We start from the raw sequence: 18,062 nt of genomic DNA, 5'->3' as shown, positions 1-18,062 counted from the left end.
AACAGAAATTCCACGCAACTTCAAAAGATTGTATTTGCATGAAATTAATAAATCCGAAGGACAAGCCCTTCGTGTATTTGTAAATTTGGTATGTTCCCGCTTTTCTCATGGTCAGCTGTTCCTTTCATTTTCACGCATTGGTAGACCGAGCTATTTATTTACACATTAAAGTATTACAATATTTTTTTTTTTTTTAATTTTTAAATTGGTTTTACTTTTGTTTTAACCAACAAATTCGTATATAAAATTTTGAATGCATATAAAATCAAAAGGTGTAGCGAAGCACAACGTGTTCAGCTAGTTTTTTATAATAAAGAGTGATTTGTTAAGAGCTTGATAACTTTTTTTTTAAAAAAACGCATAAAATTTGCAAAATCTCATCGGTTCTTTATTTGAAACGTTAGATTGGTCCATGACATTTACTTTTTGAAGATAATTTCATTTAAGTGTTGACCGCGGCTGCGTTTTAGGTGGTCCATTCGGAAAGTCCAATTTTGGGCAACTTTTTCGAGCATTTCGGCCGGAATTGCCCGAATTTCTTCGGAAATGTTGTCTTCCAAAGCTGGAATAGTTGCTGGCTTATTTCTGTAGACTTTAGACTTGACGTAGCCCCACAAAAAAATAGTCTAAAGGCGTCAAATCGCATGATCTTGGTGGCCAACTTACCGGTCCATTTCTTGAGATGAATTGTTCTCCGAAGTTTTCCCTCAAAATGGCCATAGAATCGCGAGCTGTGTGGCATGTAGCGCCATCTTGTAGAAACCACATGTCAACCAAGTTCAGTTCTTCCATTTTTGGCAACAAAAAGTTTGTTAGCATCGAACGATAGCGATCGCCATTCACCGTAACGTTGCGTCCAACAGCATCTTTGAAAAAATACGGTCCAATGATTCCACCAGCGTACAAACCACACCAAACAGTGCATTTTTCGGGATGCATGGGCAGTTCTTGAACGGCTTCTGGTTGCTCTTCACTCCAAATGCGGCAATTTTGCTTAACTTGGTCACAATCGCATTAATTGTTTGCTCACTTGGTCGATTATGTAGACCATAAATCGGACGTAAAGCGCGAAACACATTTCGAACCGAACACTGATTTTGGTAATAAAATTCAATGATTTGCAAGCGTTGCTCGTTAGTAAGTCTATTCATGATGAAATGTCAAAGCATACTGAGCATCTTTCTCTTTGACACCATGTCTGAAATCCCACGTGATCTGTCAAATACTAATGTATGAAAATCCTAACCTCAAAAAAATCACCCTTTATTTAATAATTAATTAAAAAAAAAATAAATCAGCAAATAAGAAATTTCGGAATTTCGAAAAGTTCTAAAATGATGCTAAATTTCTAAAATGATACCATTTGGTACTGTGTGAACCGATAGAGCTAAAAACTTGAAATTTGGTGTGAGAAATGTGTACTAAGTGTGCGAATTGTAATAATTGGCACTGAATTTGGAACAATTTAGTTTAGGCTGAACTGCTGACATATTGAAATATTGTATTTGGGTCCCTGTGGGTGGTAGGGTTTCAACTGACGGTATCTGTATTTGAGATTTCGTAGTGGTTTGGAAATGCCTCCTATATTTGTACAAAAAGTACTAAATGTTAGTATTGGGTGAAGGGATAGAGGTGAAATCCTTAAATTTGATGTTAAGGTCTCTTTAGGTCCAGAAATTGGTATATATTTAGGTGGTTTTGGCGATGTTGGCTATAATTATTCGATATCAGGTACTAAATTGAGCATTGGAAAAAAGTTGTCGTCTTTGGTTGATATATGAAGTTGGTTTCGGATATGGTATTGTGTGTGGTGACAGGGCTTGAGTCCTTAAAATTTATATTGAGGTCTCTGTTGGTATTTTGTGGCGATTTTCCAAATATGTACTAAATGTAGTATAAAAGTGAATAGATAGAGACAAATTTCTGATATTTGGTTTTTATACAACTGTTGGTATCAAAGATTGAGATTTGAAGGGAATATTTTCGTTTTTTTTACGGTGGCATTTTTGCTAAGGAAGTAGCGGAAACTTACTAGTTTAGATATATATTCGTTTGTCTCCCACTTTTTTTTCAATTTATTTATTTATTTTTAAAAATAATCACGGTATCCCAAAAAATGAGTTCCAACAAAGTTTTTTTAATTTTTTTAATTAATTTAATTTTTTTTGATATATAATAAAAAAGAAACCATTGTTTTTAAACCCGTTGTTTTATTTACCTTAGATTTATTTGCCGAAAAAATAATTTCTTAAAAAATCAAACAAAAATTGTTTCCAAATTAAATATATATATTTAATTTATATAAAAATATATCGAAAAAAATTACTTAATAATATAACAAAACAAAAAAGGAAATAAAACTTAAAGCTAAACATGTTTTGTAAAAAATGAAAATAAAAACAATTAATTTAACTAATTAAAAGTCCTTGACTTCATTACATAATAATAACTGACCTTTAGGGAATTGAATTTTTGGTTTTGTTGTTTTCGGTTTTTTTTTTTTTTTGGAATTGTGGATTGTGTATAAATTAGATTAAATAAATCATAAACGTCTTTTTTACATTTTCAAGAAAAAAATAATAGTATTACACTTTTTCTTAAACTAAATATTTTTTTTAAATTGTTTTTTTATAATAATGTTACTAATGGCTAACAAAAAATTTGTAGATTTTTCTATACATAATTTTATATTATTTATATTTTTGTTTTAATTTTAATATAATTTTTTTATAACTATTTCCCTAATTAATGCCTGTAGCAGTTTTGATTTTTTTTTAAATATATATTATATCTATTTTTTGTATTTATTTAAGGAAGTTTTGTGTGTGTGTGTGTTCAAAGTCTTTTGAAAAATATTAATTTTAATAATTATCTACCTACACAAAAATAGGTTTATTTGTTATTAAATTATTAATAATAATTTCTTTTTTTTTAATTTATAAACAATTTACAACATTTTCTAACTTAGAGCAATTTCTTGAGCATTTAATTCCCGCTGCTTTCTCGCTTGGCGGCGCTGAATGGGTGGTACGACAAACATGATTAGACCACTGATGGCAATCATAATGCCGGCCAGGATAAAGGCGGGGGCATAGGAAAACGTAATATCGTACATCCAACCTGAAAAAGAAAAGCAGGATATAGAATCATTTTATTTCCAAAAATATTCTCTTCATACCTCCAATAGGTGGTCCAATCAGTGATGCCACACCTTGGAACAGCAACAAAATACCAAAGGCATTTGTCAGTTTCTCCAAACCCAGCAAATCGACCAAAATTACAGACGTCAAACCCACATAGGCACCAATGGTGAAACCAAATACCGAACAATAGAATGCCAACGAATAGAACCCGGTACACAAGGGACACATGGCTGTTGCAATACCACAAATCGTCAGACACACATTATAGACCCACAGACGGTTCACCCATGGCTTATCCGAGACATAACCCAATATAATTCTGCCTATCGTATTCGCCACACCAATAATTGCAATTAAATAGGAAGACTGTTCACCGGTCAAATGCAGGGCCTTGGCTTGTGACACAATATAGACGTAGGGCATATTGAAACCGATACTGGTGCAAAAATTCGATACGGCAAAAATTACAAAGATTACGTCTGTCATCAAACCGAAATTCATCATTTCGCGAAGGGTGTCGCGGGTCTCTTTCGAACATGTGATGCCGCAACATTTTGCCACTTCCTGAAATAAAAAATGAAAAATAAAATATTAAAAAAAAATACTCAATAATAATTGCTCTGTTCCAGAACCTGCAAGACTCAACAAGTTTTGCAATTTTTCCGGATATCATAAAGGCAAAGGTTCTACATTCTTGCAGTTCTGGAACAGATCTAATAATAATTAATCTACATTAATAAAAGAGTAAAGTAATTGACTGACTGAATGACTTAAAGATTTATCAACGCCTAGACGAAACGGCTGAAGCTAGAATTGAATCTTGAAAGTTTGGGGGAGGGTCAATCTAGGTCCAAAACTGTCAGAAGGCTGGTTTTTTAAAATCGTAATAGAACGGTACGAAAAGTGCTAAAAAGTACTAAATATGGTACCCGTGGTATTTGACGAACCAATAGAGCTAAATTCCGAATGAGGATAACTGATGGAGTGTATGTGGATGTGGTTTTTGGAAAATCGCACTATAAGTGTACGAAAAGTACTAATGTGCAATAATTGGTACCATTTCGTATGACGTGAACCGTTAGAGCTAAAAATTTGAAATTTGGAATAATAAACAAGGTTGAGTATAGTAGTATAAGAAGTAATTTTGGAAGTATGTACTCATGTATACGAAAAGTACTAAACGGTACTAAATTTGGTACAATTCGAATTTGGAGGAACAGATGAAGTTGGAATCCTCAAATTTGAAATTAATTTAATGGCGGAGAGAAGGATAGGACTTCATATCTCTATTTGTATTTATGTGCACGAAATGTACTAAATTTAGTACAATTTCGATTTGGGTAAATCAATTGCATTGTAGAATTGCATTGTAGGAAGTTTTGGAAATTTGTACTCATGTGTACTATATGGTACTAAATCCGGTACGATTTGAATTTGAGTGAACCAATAGAGCTGATATAATGAAATTTGGAATTAAGATTACTGTTGGAGTATAGGATTGCGGTATGTAGGATTAGTAGAAAACTCGTACTTATGTGTACTCTATGGTACCAAATTTGGTACAATTTAAATTTTGGAAGAACCGATAGAGTTGAAATTTGTAAATAAAATAATTATTACATTGTAGAATTGGGGTTTGTAGGAATTTTTGGAAATAAGTACTAATGGGCACGATATGGTACTAAATACGGTACAATTTGGATTTTTGTGAACCAATAGAGCTGGTATAGTAAAATTCGGAATTAAGACTGCTGTTGGAATGTATTGCTGGGGTATATTGGAAGTTTTGGAAATTTTTACTTATGTGTACAATATAGTACACATTTCGTACAATTTATATTCGGGCGGACCGATAATAGTGGAATGTACAGGAAAGTTTGGGAGTACAGGAAAGTTTTGGAAATTAGTACTTATGTGTACTAAATCCGGTACAGTTTGGATTTGGGTGATCCAATATATTTTTTTGGAAATCTGTACTTGTGTGTACTAAATTTGGTACAATTTAAATTTTAGGTAAACTGATAGAGTTGGAATTTTAAAATTATGAAATAAGATTTCTATTGAATTGTACGATATAGGTAGTTATGGAAATGTTTTCTTATGTGTACTAAATGGTACTAAATTTGGTACAATTTGAATTTGTGTGAATCAATTTTAGCTAACCAACAGGGAATTGGGACTAGCGTGGGATTGGGATTTATAAAAAATTTGGAAACTAGTACTTATGGGTACTATATTCGGTAAATTTGGGTTTGAGTGAACCAATAGAGCTGGTATACTGAACTTCGGAATTAACATTGCTTTTGGAATGTATGATTGGGATATGTAGAAAGTTCTGGAAATTCGAAGTTATGTTTACTACATGATACTAAATAAAACAAAAAAATTAAATTAGTATTCTTGAGAACTGATAGGGATGGAATCTTGAAATTGGAACTAGTTTGGGAGTGTAGGATTGGGATACTTAGGAATCTTTGGAAATTCGTACTTATGTATGCCAAAAGGTACTAAATTTTGGTACAATTTGTTTTTTTAGAATTTTTTAGAATTAGAACTAGGGGTGGAATCCTGATATTTGGAATTGGGACTATTTTGGGAGTGTAAAATTGGGGTGTGTAGGAAGTTTTTGAAATTTGTGCTTATATGTACTAAAATGTACTAAATAGAGTACAATTTGTATTCTGGCCAACTAACAGAGGCGAATTACTAAAATTTTGAATTAGGACTAGTGTATAATTGCATTGTAGGAATGGGGTATATAGAAAGTTTTGAAAATTCGTACTTATTTGTACTAAATTGGTACAATTTGGTATTTGGTGCACAGATAGTGCTTTCAGTTTGAAATATGGTATTTGGGTCGCTGTCACGTGTAGCCTAGACATATGGAGTTGGTTTTCGAAAAGTACTAAATGGTTCTAAATTTGGTATTGGATGAAGATAGATTACTGATGGTATCTGTGTTTGATATATGGCGGTGGTCTGGAAATGCGTCCTACATTTTTACGAAAAGTACTAAATGGTACAAAATTTGGTATTGGGTTAAGGTCTCTGTTGGTAACTGGAATTGAGATATGACCGTGGTTTTGGAGTTATGTACTATAATTGTACAAAAAGTACTAAATAGGACCAAATTCGATGTTGGGTGAGGAAATATAGCTAAAATCCTGAAATTTGCTACAGATGTCACCAATGGCGTCTGTGGTTGAGAGAAGGAGCTGGTTTTGGATATACGTACAATAATTGTACTAAATGTTACTAAACTTGGTAATGGGGGAAATTAAGGAGATGGAATCCCGAAATTTGACATTGAGGTCTCTCTGTTGGTATCTGGGATTGAGATATTGAGGTGTTTAAAATATCTGTACCATAATTGTTTGGCAAGTACGAAGGGGTAGCAGTTCCAAATTTAGTATTAGGGTCGCTGTCTATGTGTTAAGACGCGGATGTGGGATTAGTATTGAGTTCTATATTTTGAAAGAATAGAGCTGAAATCCTGAAATTGTATATAGATGTCACTGTTGGCGTCTGTGGTTGAGAGAAGGAGCTAGTTTTGGAAATACGTAAAATAATTGTACAAAATGGTACTAAATTTGGTAATGGGGGGAATTAAAGAGCTGAAATACCGAAATTTGATATTGAGGTGTCTGTTGGTATCTAGGATTGAGATATACAGGTAGTTTGGGGAATGTGTTCCACAATTGTTCGAAAAGTACGAAGTTGTATAAAGTTAGGTATTGGGTGAATTGAAAAAGCTGATATCCCGAAATTTGTTATGAGGGTTTCTGTTTGTATCTGACATTGAGATTTGGAAGTGGGGTTCGAAATGCGTACTAAGTTGTTCGAAAAGTACTAAATGGTACGAAATTTTGTACTGGGTGAAGAGATAAGGTATATGATATCTGTTGGTGTCTAGAATTGAGATATGGTACGGTTTTGCAAATAAGTACTGAAATTCTACGAAAAGTACTAAATGTTACTAAATTTGGTATTGAGTAAATATGTAGAGCTAGAATCCCAAAACTTCATGTTGAGGTCTCTATTGGTAACTGGTGGTGGTTTTACAAATGTGTACTATAATTGTTCGAAATAGTACTAAATGGTGCCAATTTTGAATTAAAGTTGATGCAAAGGATGTGGAAATGCAGAGTATTTTGGATATGCGCACTAAATGTTACTAAATTTGATATTGGGTAAAGGGATAGAGCTGAAATTCTGAAGATTGGTAATGCGTTCACTCTTGGTTTACATATGGAGTCGAAGGAGTTTTGGATAGAAAAATTGTATGTGGGTCCATTGTGTAATGATCTTACTAATATCCTCCTCTGTTAGCTTCAAAATTAAAGATTTTTAAGACTTTTTGGTATAAAAGGTAAATTTTTTCCTATTATTCTTCCCAATTATTATAATAAAAACATAACAGCAAAATTTGTTAAAAATTCAAAATTTGAAGTTAAAAAAATTAATACAAAAAATCAACGCATATAAAATAAAAAAACATTCAAATACTCGGTAAATTAAAAAAATAATCTGCGTTTATTAGACTATTGAAAAAATTATACTCCAGTTAAAAAAAAATGTTTCAAAAAATTCCAAGCCTTTTAGATTAAAAACTATTGGGTACTCCAAGAGTTTGCCCTTGGAAACAATATTTATAAAAAGTTCAGAATTATCCAGTCCTTTAAAAATATCTCTAAAAATTAGCGATTTTTTAAATACCACAATGATATATTTACTGCATACTTATACATGTTTTATTTCTTTGGAACCTATTTATGTCTCCTCCATCTCTGCTAAAAACTTCAAAACTAAAGTTTTTAAAAATTATTTTTTTTTAAGAAAAATTAAAAAGTCTAATTCCAAAAATGTCTATTCTCGAATATTTGGAAAATGTGTACGACACAATTTTACGGTTTTTTGGTGACCATGAAAAATTGTTATTTCTAATCAGTGGAGCAATAGTCCTAATGGTGGCAATGCATCAAATGTTCCTCCTATATGTCAATGAAAGCTACAATGGAGCTGTGATGACCAGAAATCAATAGCCAATTAGAAAAAAAATACTCACCTCATCCTCATTCAAATCCAATTGGGAATGTTTAACTGAACCATAACGTTGGATGACACCTGACCCCGATAAATCTTGACGTGATCTGGCATATTCGGGTATGTTGAGCAAGGAACCCTAAATAAAAGCAAAAAGTTATTAAAAATTCAATTTCAGTTTGATTTTTCAAAATATTACCTGATACAAAATATCCGGCCTATACATGGTACCGCTGCCCGACTTTTCACGATGATGCTCCTTCAATTGGGCCAAATGCGGTTGACTCATGGCCGATTTGATAATATCTTCATTGCTGGTGCATTTTGAAACCACGGAAATTTCCATTTTTTGATTGACAGCTCCATTGGAACCATTTAACTACAACAACAACAACGAAAAATGTGTGTATTTTATTTAAATAAAAAAATATATATTTTATATTTCCCTCTTACCTTATTTTTAAATGAATGACCCACACTATTCGAGCGACACAGACCATTTGTTTCACTTTTGGGCAATTGCAAATATTGATCAGCTTGCTTGACATTGGCCTTAAGGGGTTCCAGCTCCGCTGGAGTAGCATGTTGATCTATGATGTTCTTCTTCTTCGCCTTGGTAGGTTGTGGTGGTTCCAATGGTCGGAACATGGCACCGAATATAATACAATTCAATACAATGCCTCCAACAATTAGCAAAGCACCACGCCAACCATAGGTACCCAATAGCGACTCCATCAAAGGAGCAAATACAAAGGTACCAAAACCAGAACCACATACTGCAATACCAGTGGCCAGAGAACGTTTGGCCTCAAAGTAGGTACTGACACTCACAATGGCGGGTAAATAGATTAGACCCAAGCCAAGACCGGTACCAAAACCAATGGTGATAATCAATGTGAGGACATTCTGTGGAAATGAAAAAAAAAATACAAAATTATTATGACTATTTTCTGGGATATCTGATATAAACTTAACCATACCTGAGCATAGGTACTAATAATAATGCATATTGCGGTTAAAATAGCTCCCGCTATTGTAACAGCTCGACAACCATAGCGATTAACAAATGACGATGAAATTGGGCCTGAAATGAATAGAAATTAATTTTTGCCTAAAAGTATGCTTTATATTTTAACAACTTTTTTAGATTTCACACTCTGAGATAAAATCTTATTTCGAATATGTTTTTTTGTTGTTTTATAATTAGTTTTGAATACATACCCGATGCAAATGTCACACCAACCATAATTGAGACAATCCATGCCGTATAACCTTTGCCCTCATTGAAATACACCAAAAATTCATCGTAGAACAGACCAAAGGAATATGTCATGCCATCGGCTGCAATGAAAAATAGGAAATTATTTAATAAAGTGTATAAAAAATAAATTTAGTTTTAATTTTTTTAAAGAAGGAAATTTAATGCATTCTTAAAAAGTTTATGATGATAATATGGAAATCGTGTATCCATTTTGTCCCGTTATTCCTTCTCAAAAATTTCTCAGATACACAGACATCCTCTTACTTCTATTCAAAATCAAGATAGAGCAAACCATTATATATGGCAAGTGCCTGTCAGCGAAAAATCCACCTTAAAGTTTTAGATTCGTTCCAATAGTTCATGTTAAGCATTTTGAGTACTAAAAAGCACAATTTGTTCAGTTTGGCAACATTTTCGTATTTCATACATCGTAGCAAATTTTCAGAGTTTCAAGGATTTATATATTTTTCAACTTTTCCGTTTTTCTACCCTCCACCATACTTTGGAGGGTATATTAACTTTGTCATTCCGTTTGTAACTCCTCGAAATACTCATATCAGACCCAACAAAGTATATATATTCTTGATCAGCGTAAAATTCTAAGTCGATTTAGCGATGTCCGTCTGTCTGTCTGTCGTAATCTTTCGAATGAATTGAGATAGATGGCTAAAATTTTGCACACATGTTTATTTTTCCAGTAGGCAGGTTAAGTTCGTAAATGGGCCATGTAGGTCCACGTTTTCGTATAGCCCCCATATAACGGTACCTCCCGATATTCGGTATTTTGATGATTTTAGCGACATTATTCACGGGAATTGTTTCAAATATGGTATTTGAAGTTCAAAATGGATACTACACCCTAAGACAGAAAATTGTCTGTGCTGGTCCACATCTTCATATAGCCCCCATATAACGGTACCTCCCTACATTCGGTATTTTGATGATTTTAGCGACATTATTCACCGAAATTGTTTCAAAATTGGTATTTGAAGTTCGTTATGGGAACTACAGTTTGTGACAGAAAATTGTCTGTGCGGGTCCAGGTCTTCGTATAGGCCCCATATATCAGTACCTCCCTACATTCGGTATTTTGACGATTTTAGGTACAATACCCACCGAAATTGTTTGAGATGTGGTATTTGAAGTTCGTAATGGATGCTGCAGCCTGTGACAGAAAATTGTCTATGCTGGTCCAGGTCTTCGCACAGCTCCAATTTAACGGCACCTCCTTATATACGATATTTTGATGATTTTAGCTACACTATTCACCGTTTATTTCAAGTTTCGAATTTGAATAGGGTAATGGCTTATGACAAACAATGCCTATGTATGTCCATTTTATTTTTTAAAAATTTCCAAATTCGTTGCAAATGGTGGAGGGTATTAAAAGTTCGGCCCGGCCGAACTTACTGCTTTTTAACTTGTTAGTAACAATATTCGGGAATTTCTTGGCTTTTGTACCAAAAAGTCTTCACAATTTTTCGTTTTGAGGTTTGCCGAAAAGGATGTTAGTAAAATCATTGCACAATGAACTCAATTTTTCTGTCCAAAACTATTTCAACGTCTCCATGTCTAAACACTAGAAACCAATAGTGAACTCAACATCAAAATCCAGAATTTAAGCTCTATCCCCTTACCCAATAGCAAATTTTGTCAATGTACATCTCTCCAACCTAGACACCAATATTGATCCAAAATTAGAACTTCTTAGTAATTTTCGAACAATTATAGTACGTATTTGCAAATCCACCACAGATCTCAATAGAGACCTTAATATCAAATTTCGGAACTCCACTTCTATATATTCGCTCCAAACCAAATTTAGTACTCTTCGTATAATTCTATACACTGACAGTTATCGCAATATAAAATGTCACGGTTTCATTATCACTTCACCCAATACCAAATCTGGTCCAATTTATTACTTTTTCAGCAACTGTAGTACGGATTTACATACCTTAAACACAGACACCAACAGTGATACCTGTATCAATCTATATTTTTCGTTTGTCCAGAAACAATCGCCATATCTCAACCTTAGATACCAACAATGACCTTAATATCAAATTTCAGCTCTGTACTTTCCCCCTTTATAAATTTAGTATCACTTAATACAATTATAGTACACCCAATACTAATTTTAGTACTAAATTTAGAAGAATTATAGTACTCATTTCCAAAACCACCATATCCATATTTTAACCGCAGACATCAACAAAGACCTCAATTAGTAGTACTTTCCGGACAATTATAGAACACATTTCCAAAACCGCATTTCGCATCCCTTAACCCAATACCAAATTTAGTATCATTTAGTACTTTTCCTACAAATATAGGACGAATTTCCAAACCGCCGACAAATCTCAAACGCAGATACCATATATAATCTAAATAACAAATTTCAGAGTTTCAGTACTTTTCATACAATTATGGTAAACATTTTCGAAACCACCGCCGTATTTCTCGGCTAAATGTAAACAGCGACCCTAATATCAAATTTCAGATTGCAAACACTATCTGCTCACCAAATACCAAATTGTACCAAATATAATTCTTTTTAGCACTTTTCGTGCATTGGAGTACGCGTTACCAAAACCACCTCTTTATCGCAAGCCAACAAATATTCTAAATTTCAGCTTCATCCATAGACCAAACTGTTTCATTTCCACTATTTAGTAGAGTTCGTTCTTAGAATAAATTCTCAAAACCACCTCCATATATCAAATATATCAAACTTTGCAACCTTGATTCTTATACCAAATTTATAAATTCTAGAAGTTTAGAAGCATTTGAGAACTTTTCGTAGCATTAAAGTTTTTAAGCGTTTGGTACATGAGATATTAGATATCCCAATTTAATTCTAGCTCATTCCGTTTGTCCAATACAAAGTAATCCATTTTTAGTACATTTTAGTACTTTTTGTAATCTTTTAGTACGAATTTCGGAAAACTCAGTCTTATTACATGCCTGCGTACCTCCAAAACGGCTGAAATTGACAGAAGTCACTATATGGACCTTATGTCCGAACATGCGCCAATATGCCAAATTTTATCAAGATTGGATCGGATTTGGATATAGCTGCCATATACATCTTCACTCGATTTCGAGTTAATTGAGTACCAAATGGCCAATATCAGTTCTAATGACCTGAATTTTCGTGCATCCGACCGAATTCAGTCTAAAAGCAATTACGTCAAATTTGGAGAAAATCGATTCAGATATGGCTATAGCTACCATATATATGTTTCATCCGATTTGGTCTTTAAGTCCCTCACATTCGTAATTTCCATTCGACAACAAAGATATTTGGTACCATATATCTTATACAGCACGGAAATGCCTTTGAAAAAATTTTATCGAGATCGGCTACCATTTGGATATAGCTCCCACACATGACCTTAATCCGATTTCTGGTTTATTGTGCAAATAATGGTTAATATCAGCCCAAATGGAAAGAATTTCGAGACGTACCTTTCCATTTGGTGGATCTCGGCTCCAATATATATTTTGTCAGTATAATCCTTCTCGAAGTGATATCATGCATATAGCAAGGTTATTAGGCATAATAAATAACAAGTAATCAAAGGCTATAGTCGTGCGGGCCGACCATGTGATACCCTACAACACTACAATATGTTAAAAGCCCTCTTATGTCCAAGTCCATTTTAAATGATTTCGTTTTTGAAATTATGTCATGGAGCGCTGCCCAGGTATTACCCTTAGGTTTTTGAACAAGGACTCGTGCTGTTAGTTGTTGTGGTCCATTTTACAGCTAAATATAATCCAATGGTCATCCAAAATGCTAGAACTCTTCCCTGTCCTTAACTTTCTTCTCATGCGTGTCGATTGGCTTTAATTGTGTGATTAGGACATTTTTTCTGTTTTTGGTTCTTTTGAACCCCTAAATATTCTGCGATTATCTCAAAAAGCAAGTGACCCCTCCGTATTTCCAAATTTAGACTCATCTATATGATTTGCTTGACTACGATATTTGGCTATATTCGTCAACGAAATCAGCATAAAAAAAGCCGGAAGTTCGCCATTTGTGTATTTCGGATATCGCCTGTAGCAATGTTGGCCTTTTTTCACACAAAATCAGGAACAGTTTTAGTTGTTCGGAAATCTTTTAAAACAATAGACCTAGCCCTTCTGAGACTTAGACATACATAGCTAGATCGACATAATTACATAATTTTTGTCCCAATCAAAAGGGTATAAAAATGTCTTTGTCATATATAGTGAACATCGATTCAGAATTGGATATGGCTCCCATATATTAGTTCCCTCTGAAACCAAATTGTTACTGCTCTATAGCCAAATGTTGATAGGTGGTATGATTAAATATTTTAATTTAATACCTTAATTTTTTGTAAGTCCAAATTATACATCTTCAAATTTTGTGGACTGCTTTTTTGTGTGTCTGGTTTGAAGGTTACAAGATATCCAAAGAAATTATATTCCATTAGTCCATATTGTAAGCATTTAGAAGGCGTTCAATTGAATTGGTTATAAGTTAGATTTAAACCAGGTAGAAGAGCACACAATTTTAAGAATTTCTCTTATTCGAAAATCAAAATTACCATTTTCAAATCACATGAAAAATGTTAATGTATATTAAACTTTTCCGACACTAAAAATAAAATTTCCACTCGTCCTTCTATCCATGATTTCTGTTCCCTCAAAACTGGTTGCCAAGCAAATAAATTGATATTTAACGGTGAAAGTTAGATAAAAATCAATTGAGATATTGTCCACGTTTACTTATCTACTAAATAGTTTAAAGATTTATCGGAATAGAGGAGTGTTGGTATTACTTTCTTATCATAATTAGTTCATATTAAATGTCAGACTATTGGTCGAAAAAAAACCACCACTTGACTTGGCGGCGAGTTATCGACAAGATTGTATTTTGTAAATTTTTAAAACTGTTTCCAATCAAGTCTGTGTAAACAATTAATTATTGATAAGATTACTTTTGGACAATGCGTATTGGACATGTTTCGTAAATAAAATGTTGAAATATGTCAATAAATTTGAAGGAGAAAATAATCAAGTAAGCAATGGTAAAAAGTTACCAGTAAAGAAAGTCTTAAAGTCGGGCGGGGCCGACTTTATGATACCCTACACAACTTTGCTAATTTAGTAGAGCTCCACATAACAATTAAAAGTTTTTATGGGAGAATTCAATCATACACGCTATGATTATAATTATAATTTAAAGGTCGAAAGACTAAATATGCCCGAAGCATTTGTATCTTTTAAATTCGGACTTGTATTGCCCATTTGATATATATGGGAGCTATATGCAAATCTGAACCGATCTTGAAAAAATTTGGCAAAGATATTTCTGAGTTGTATTTAATATATTTCCCTGAATATCGTTGTTATGGAGTGCATATTACGGCTGTAGGTAACAAATATAACAAATCGGATGAACAATATATATGGGAGCTATAGCTATATCCGAATCGATCTTCACCAAATTTGACATACTACCTTCTAGACTCAATTCGGTCGTAAGTGCCGAATCCCATCCCATTTGGACAAATATTAGACGTTTGGTGCACAATATAAGGTAAATCGGACGAAGATATGTATATGAGCTATATTCAAATCTGAACCGATCTCGATAAAATTTTGCAAAAGTATTTCTGAGCTGCATTTGATATAGATCCCCAAATATTGTTGTTACAGAGTGCATATTACGGCTGCGAAGGTCTAAAATAACTAATCGGATGAACAATATATATGGGAGCTATAGCTATATCTGAACCGATTTCGATCAAATTTGGCATACTTAATTTTAGGCCTAATTTGGTTGTATGTGCAAAATTCCATACTATTCGGGCTGATATTACACGTTTTGTGCACAATAAAAGGCAAATCTCACGAAGGTATATATGGGAGCTATATCTAAATTTTTACCGATTATCTCCAATTTCAATAGGGTTCGTCCTTGGGTCGAACAAATGATTTGTGCAAAATTTCATCTGGATCGGGTAATAAATGCGAACTGTACTTTGTTTACAAAAATACATGGACAGGCGGACGGACGGACATGCATAAATCGACTCAGAATGTGATTCTGTGCAGATCATCAAAAGGAACTATAGGTATATCTCGTTTCCTTTTGCCTGTTACAAACAAATGCACAAAGACATAATACCCTGACCACCTTGTGTTATAGGGTATAAAAAGGGTGGATTATAAACTACTACAACAGCTACTACAATAACGAAAATTTTGATAAATCTCATAAAAATTAATCAGAGGCTATGGATTAAAAATATTTCTAATGTATGGGCAAATTAAATTAATTATATTAAATTAATTATTTCTTTGAAAATCATGGAATATTTTCTCCCATATTGATAAACATTATGGGGAACAAAGACAACAATGTTTGATTGTTAAATGACCCGGGTATGAACTACATTGTGTCTAGGGGGCGACCAATGACCTATTTGTGATATTTTAAAAATGTGTATGTGCATTAAATTGTATTCGTGATTCATTCACAATCACAATCAACAAATAATTTTCATTTTCTCAAACTTTTCAAATCACACAAGCAAAAGCTGTATTGCAAGTTTTACATTTATCAAAGTTTTTGTTTGTTTACAGTTCCGCATTACAAATGTTTGATGGAGATTTATTCAGTTTTAATGACTAATGATAATTTCAGCGATTTCAAAAGAAAACAAAACAAATTAATCAACTCTAAACAACAAGTTATTAATCTTCGGAATACAAATAAAGAAGAGTTAATTTTAAGTGGCATATATAAGTTTTGAGTGATAAATGTCAAATGTGCTACTCATTGATAGGAAAATTCCTTTATTGCAAATGCCACATTTAATGCAGGGCATCAGACTTTACTAAATTGTGGACCCTACGTTTGGTAAATATTTGTTACAACGAAATAGGTGATGAAATCCATTTCTAGACATTTGGAGTCGCATGAAAGGTTAGCACGATAACTCTTGAAGGGAAAATCCGCTTTTACCTTAAATCTGCATGAGTCCGTGAGTCAATCGGACTCAGCACAGCTCCCATCGTTTGAAAACTTTTATTATGCCCAAAGCGGTTGTTGTCAAAGTCCGATGTGGACCTACATCGAATATTTTTTGCGAGTAGTTAAACTGAGAACATCAAATTTCGAATTACAACTTTTATAAAAACAGAACACTAAAAATGGGCCTAGATTGAATATATGTTATGTAACATAACAATGGGTAATATGACACATAAAATTTAACTTAGACTTTATATTAAGCTTTTAGTATTCTAGTGAAAAAGAGACATAAAGAAGTTAAAAAGCAGTAAGTTCGGCCGGGCCGAACTTTTAATACCATCCACCATTTGCAACGAATTTGGAAATTTTTAAAAAATAAAATCCTTAAAAAATTCTATTAAAATTTTAAAAATACCGAATATAGCCGTTATATTGGGGTCTATACGACGTGGACATACATAGGCATTGTTTGTCATAAGCCATTACCATATTCAAATTCGAAACTTGAAATAAACGGTGAATAATGTAGCTAAAATCATCAAAATATCGTATATAAGGAGGTGCCGTTAAATTGGAGCTGTGCGAAGACTTGGACCAGCATAGACAGTTTTCTGTCACAGGCTGTAGCATCCATTACGAACTTCAAATACCACATCTCAAATTTCGGTGGGCATTGTACCTAAAATCGTCAAAATACCGAATATAGGGAGGTACTGATATATGGGGCCTATACGAAGACCTGGACCCGCACAGACAATTTTCTGTCACAGACTGTAGTTCCCATAACGAACTTCAAATACCAATTTTGAAGCAATTCCGGTGAATAATGTCGCTAAAATCATCAAAATACCGAATATCGGGAGGTACCGTTATATGGGGGCTATATGAAAACGTGGACCTACATGGTACATTTACGTAACCTGCCTACTGGAAAAATAAACATGTGTGCAAAATTTTAGTCATCTATCTCAATTCATTCGAAAGAAAGCGTGATTACAACAGACAGACAGACGGACATCGCTAAATCGACTTAGAATTTTACGCTGATCAAGAATATATATACTTTGTTGGGTCTGACATGAGTATTTCGAGGAGTTACAAACGGAATGACGGAATGACCCTCCATAGTGTGGTGGAGGGTATGAAAAGGTCACTTTGTGAATTTTGGTAGATAGCTTGTTTCACATGGCTCAGAGGGTATATATCATGTGATATGGCTAAAACCTGACTAATAGAAATAATGGTTTTAGAGCCTAGGTTGCTATGGATGAAATCCGTTTCAGACATTTGGAGTCGATCTGGGGGTATCCTTCCGTCCGTCTGTCTGATCTATATATATATATATATATATATATATATATATATATATATATATATATATATATATATATATATATATATATATATATATATATATATATATATATATAAATATATATAAATATATATATATATATATATATATATATATATATATATATATATATATATATATATATATATATATTGGTTTAAATTGGGTTAGATGGACAATATCGGTCAACACCTGCTGGTGTCTCCCCAACTTTTACTAAAAATAATTTACCTCGCAGAACAAGAA

At 33.3% G+C, this 18,062-nt stretch overlaps 1 protein-coding gene across 1 annotated transcript in view; it reads right to left on the bottom strand.

Moving 5' to 3' along the window:
• Nucleotides 1–2,826: 2,826 nt before the first annotated feature.
• The window catches only part of LOC101893430 (monocarboxylate transporter 12), a 59,193-nt gene continuing 43,957 nt past the window's right edge, over nt 2,827–18,062 (bottom strand). The window contains exons 3-9 of the mRNA XM_059121805.1: nt 9,408–9,527; nt 9,167–9,270; nt 8,640–9,092; nt 8,386–8,565; nt 8,209–8,325; nt 3,179–3,707; nt 2,827–3,120 (exon numbers count right to left, since the gene is read on the bottom strand). Coding sequence (XP_058977788.1) covers nt 2,960–3,120; nt 3,179–3,707; nt 8,209–8,325; nt 8,386–8,565; nt 8,640–9,092; nt 9,167–9,270; nt 9,408–9,527 — 1,664 coding nt within the window. The 3' untranslated portion in view covers nt 2,827–2,959. The remainder of the gene's footprint in view (nt 3,121–3,178; nt 3,708–8,208; nt 8,326–8,385; nt 8,566–8,639; nt 9,093–9,166; nt 9,271–9,407; nt 9,528–18,062) is intronic.

This window comes from Musca domestica, unplaced genomic scaffold (assembly GCF_030504385.1).
Source record: "Musca domestica strain aabys unplaced genomic scaffold, Musca_domestica.polishedcontigs.V.1.1 2, whole genome shotgun sequence".
Lineage (NCBI taxonomy): Eukaryota > Metazoa > Arthropoda > Insecta > Diptera > Muscidae > Musca > Musca domestica.
The sequence above is the reverse complement of the archived record's forward strand: the minus strand, read 5'-3'. Positions and strand labels throughout refer to the sequence as shown.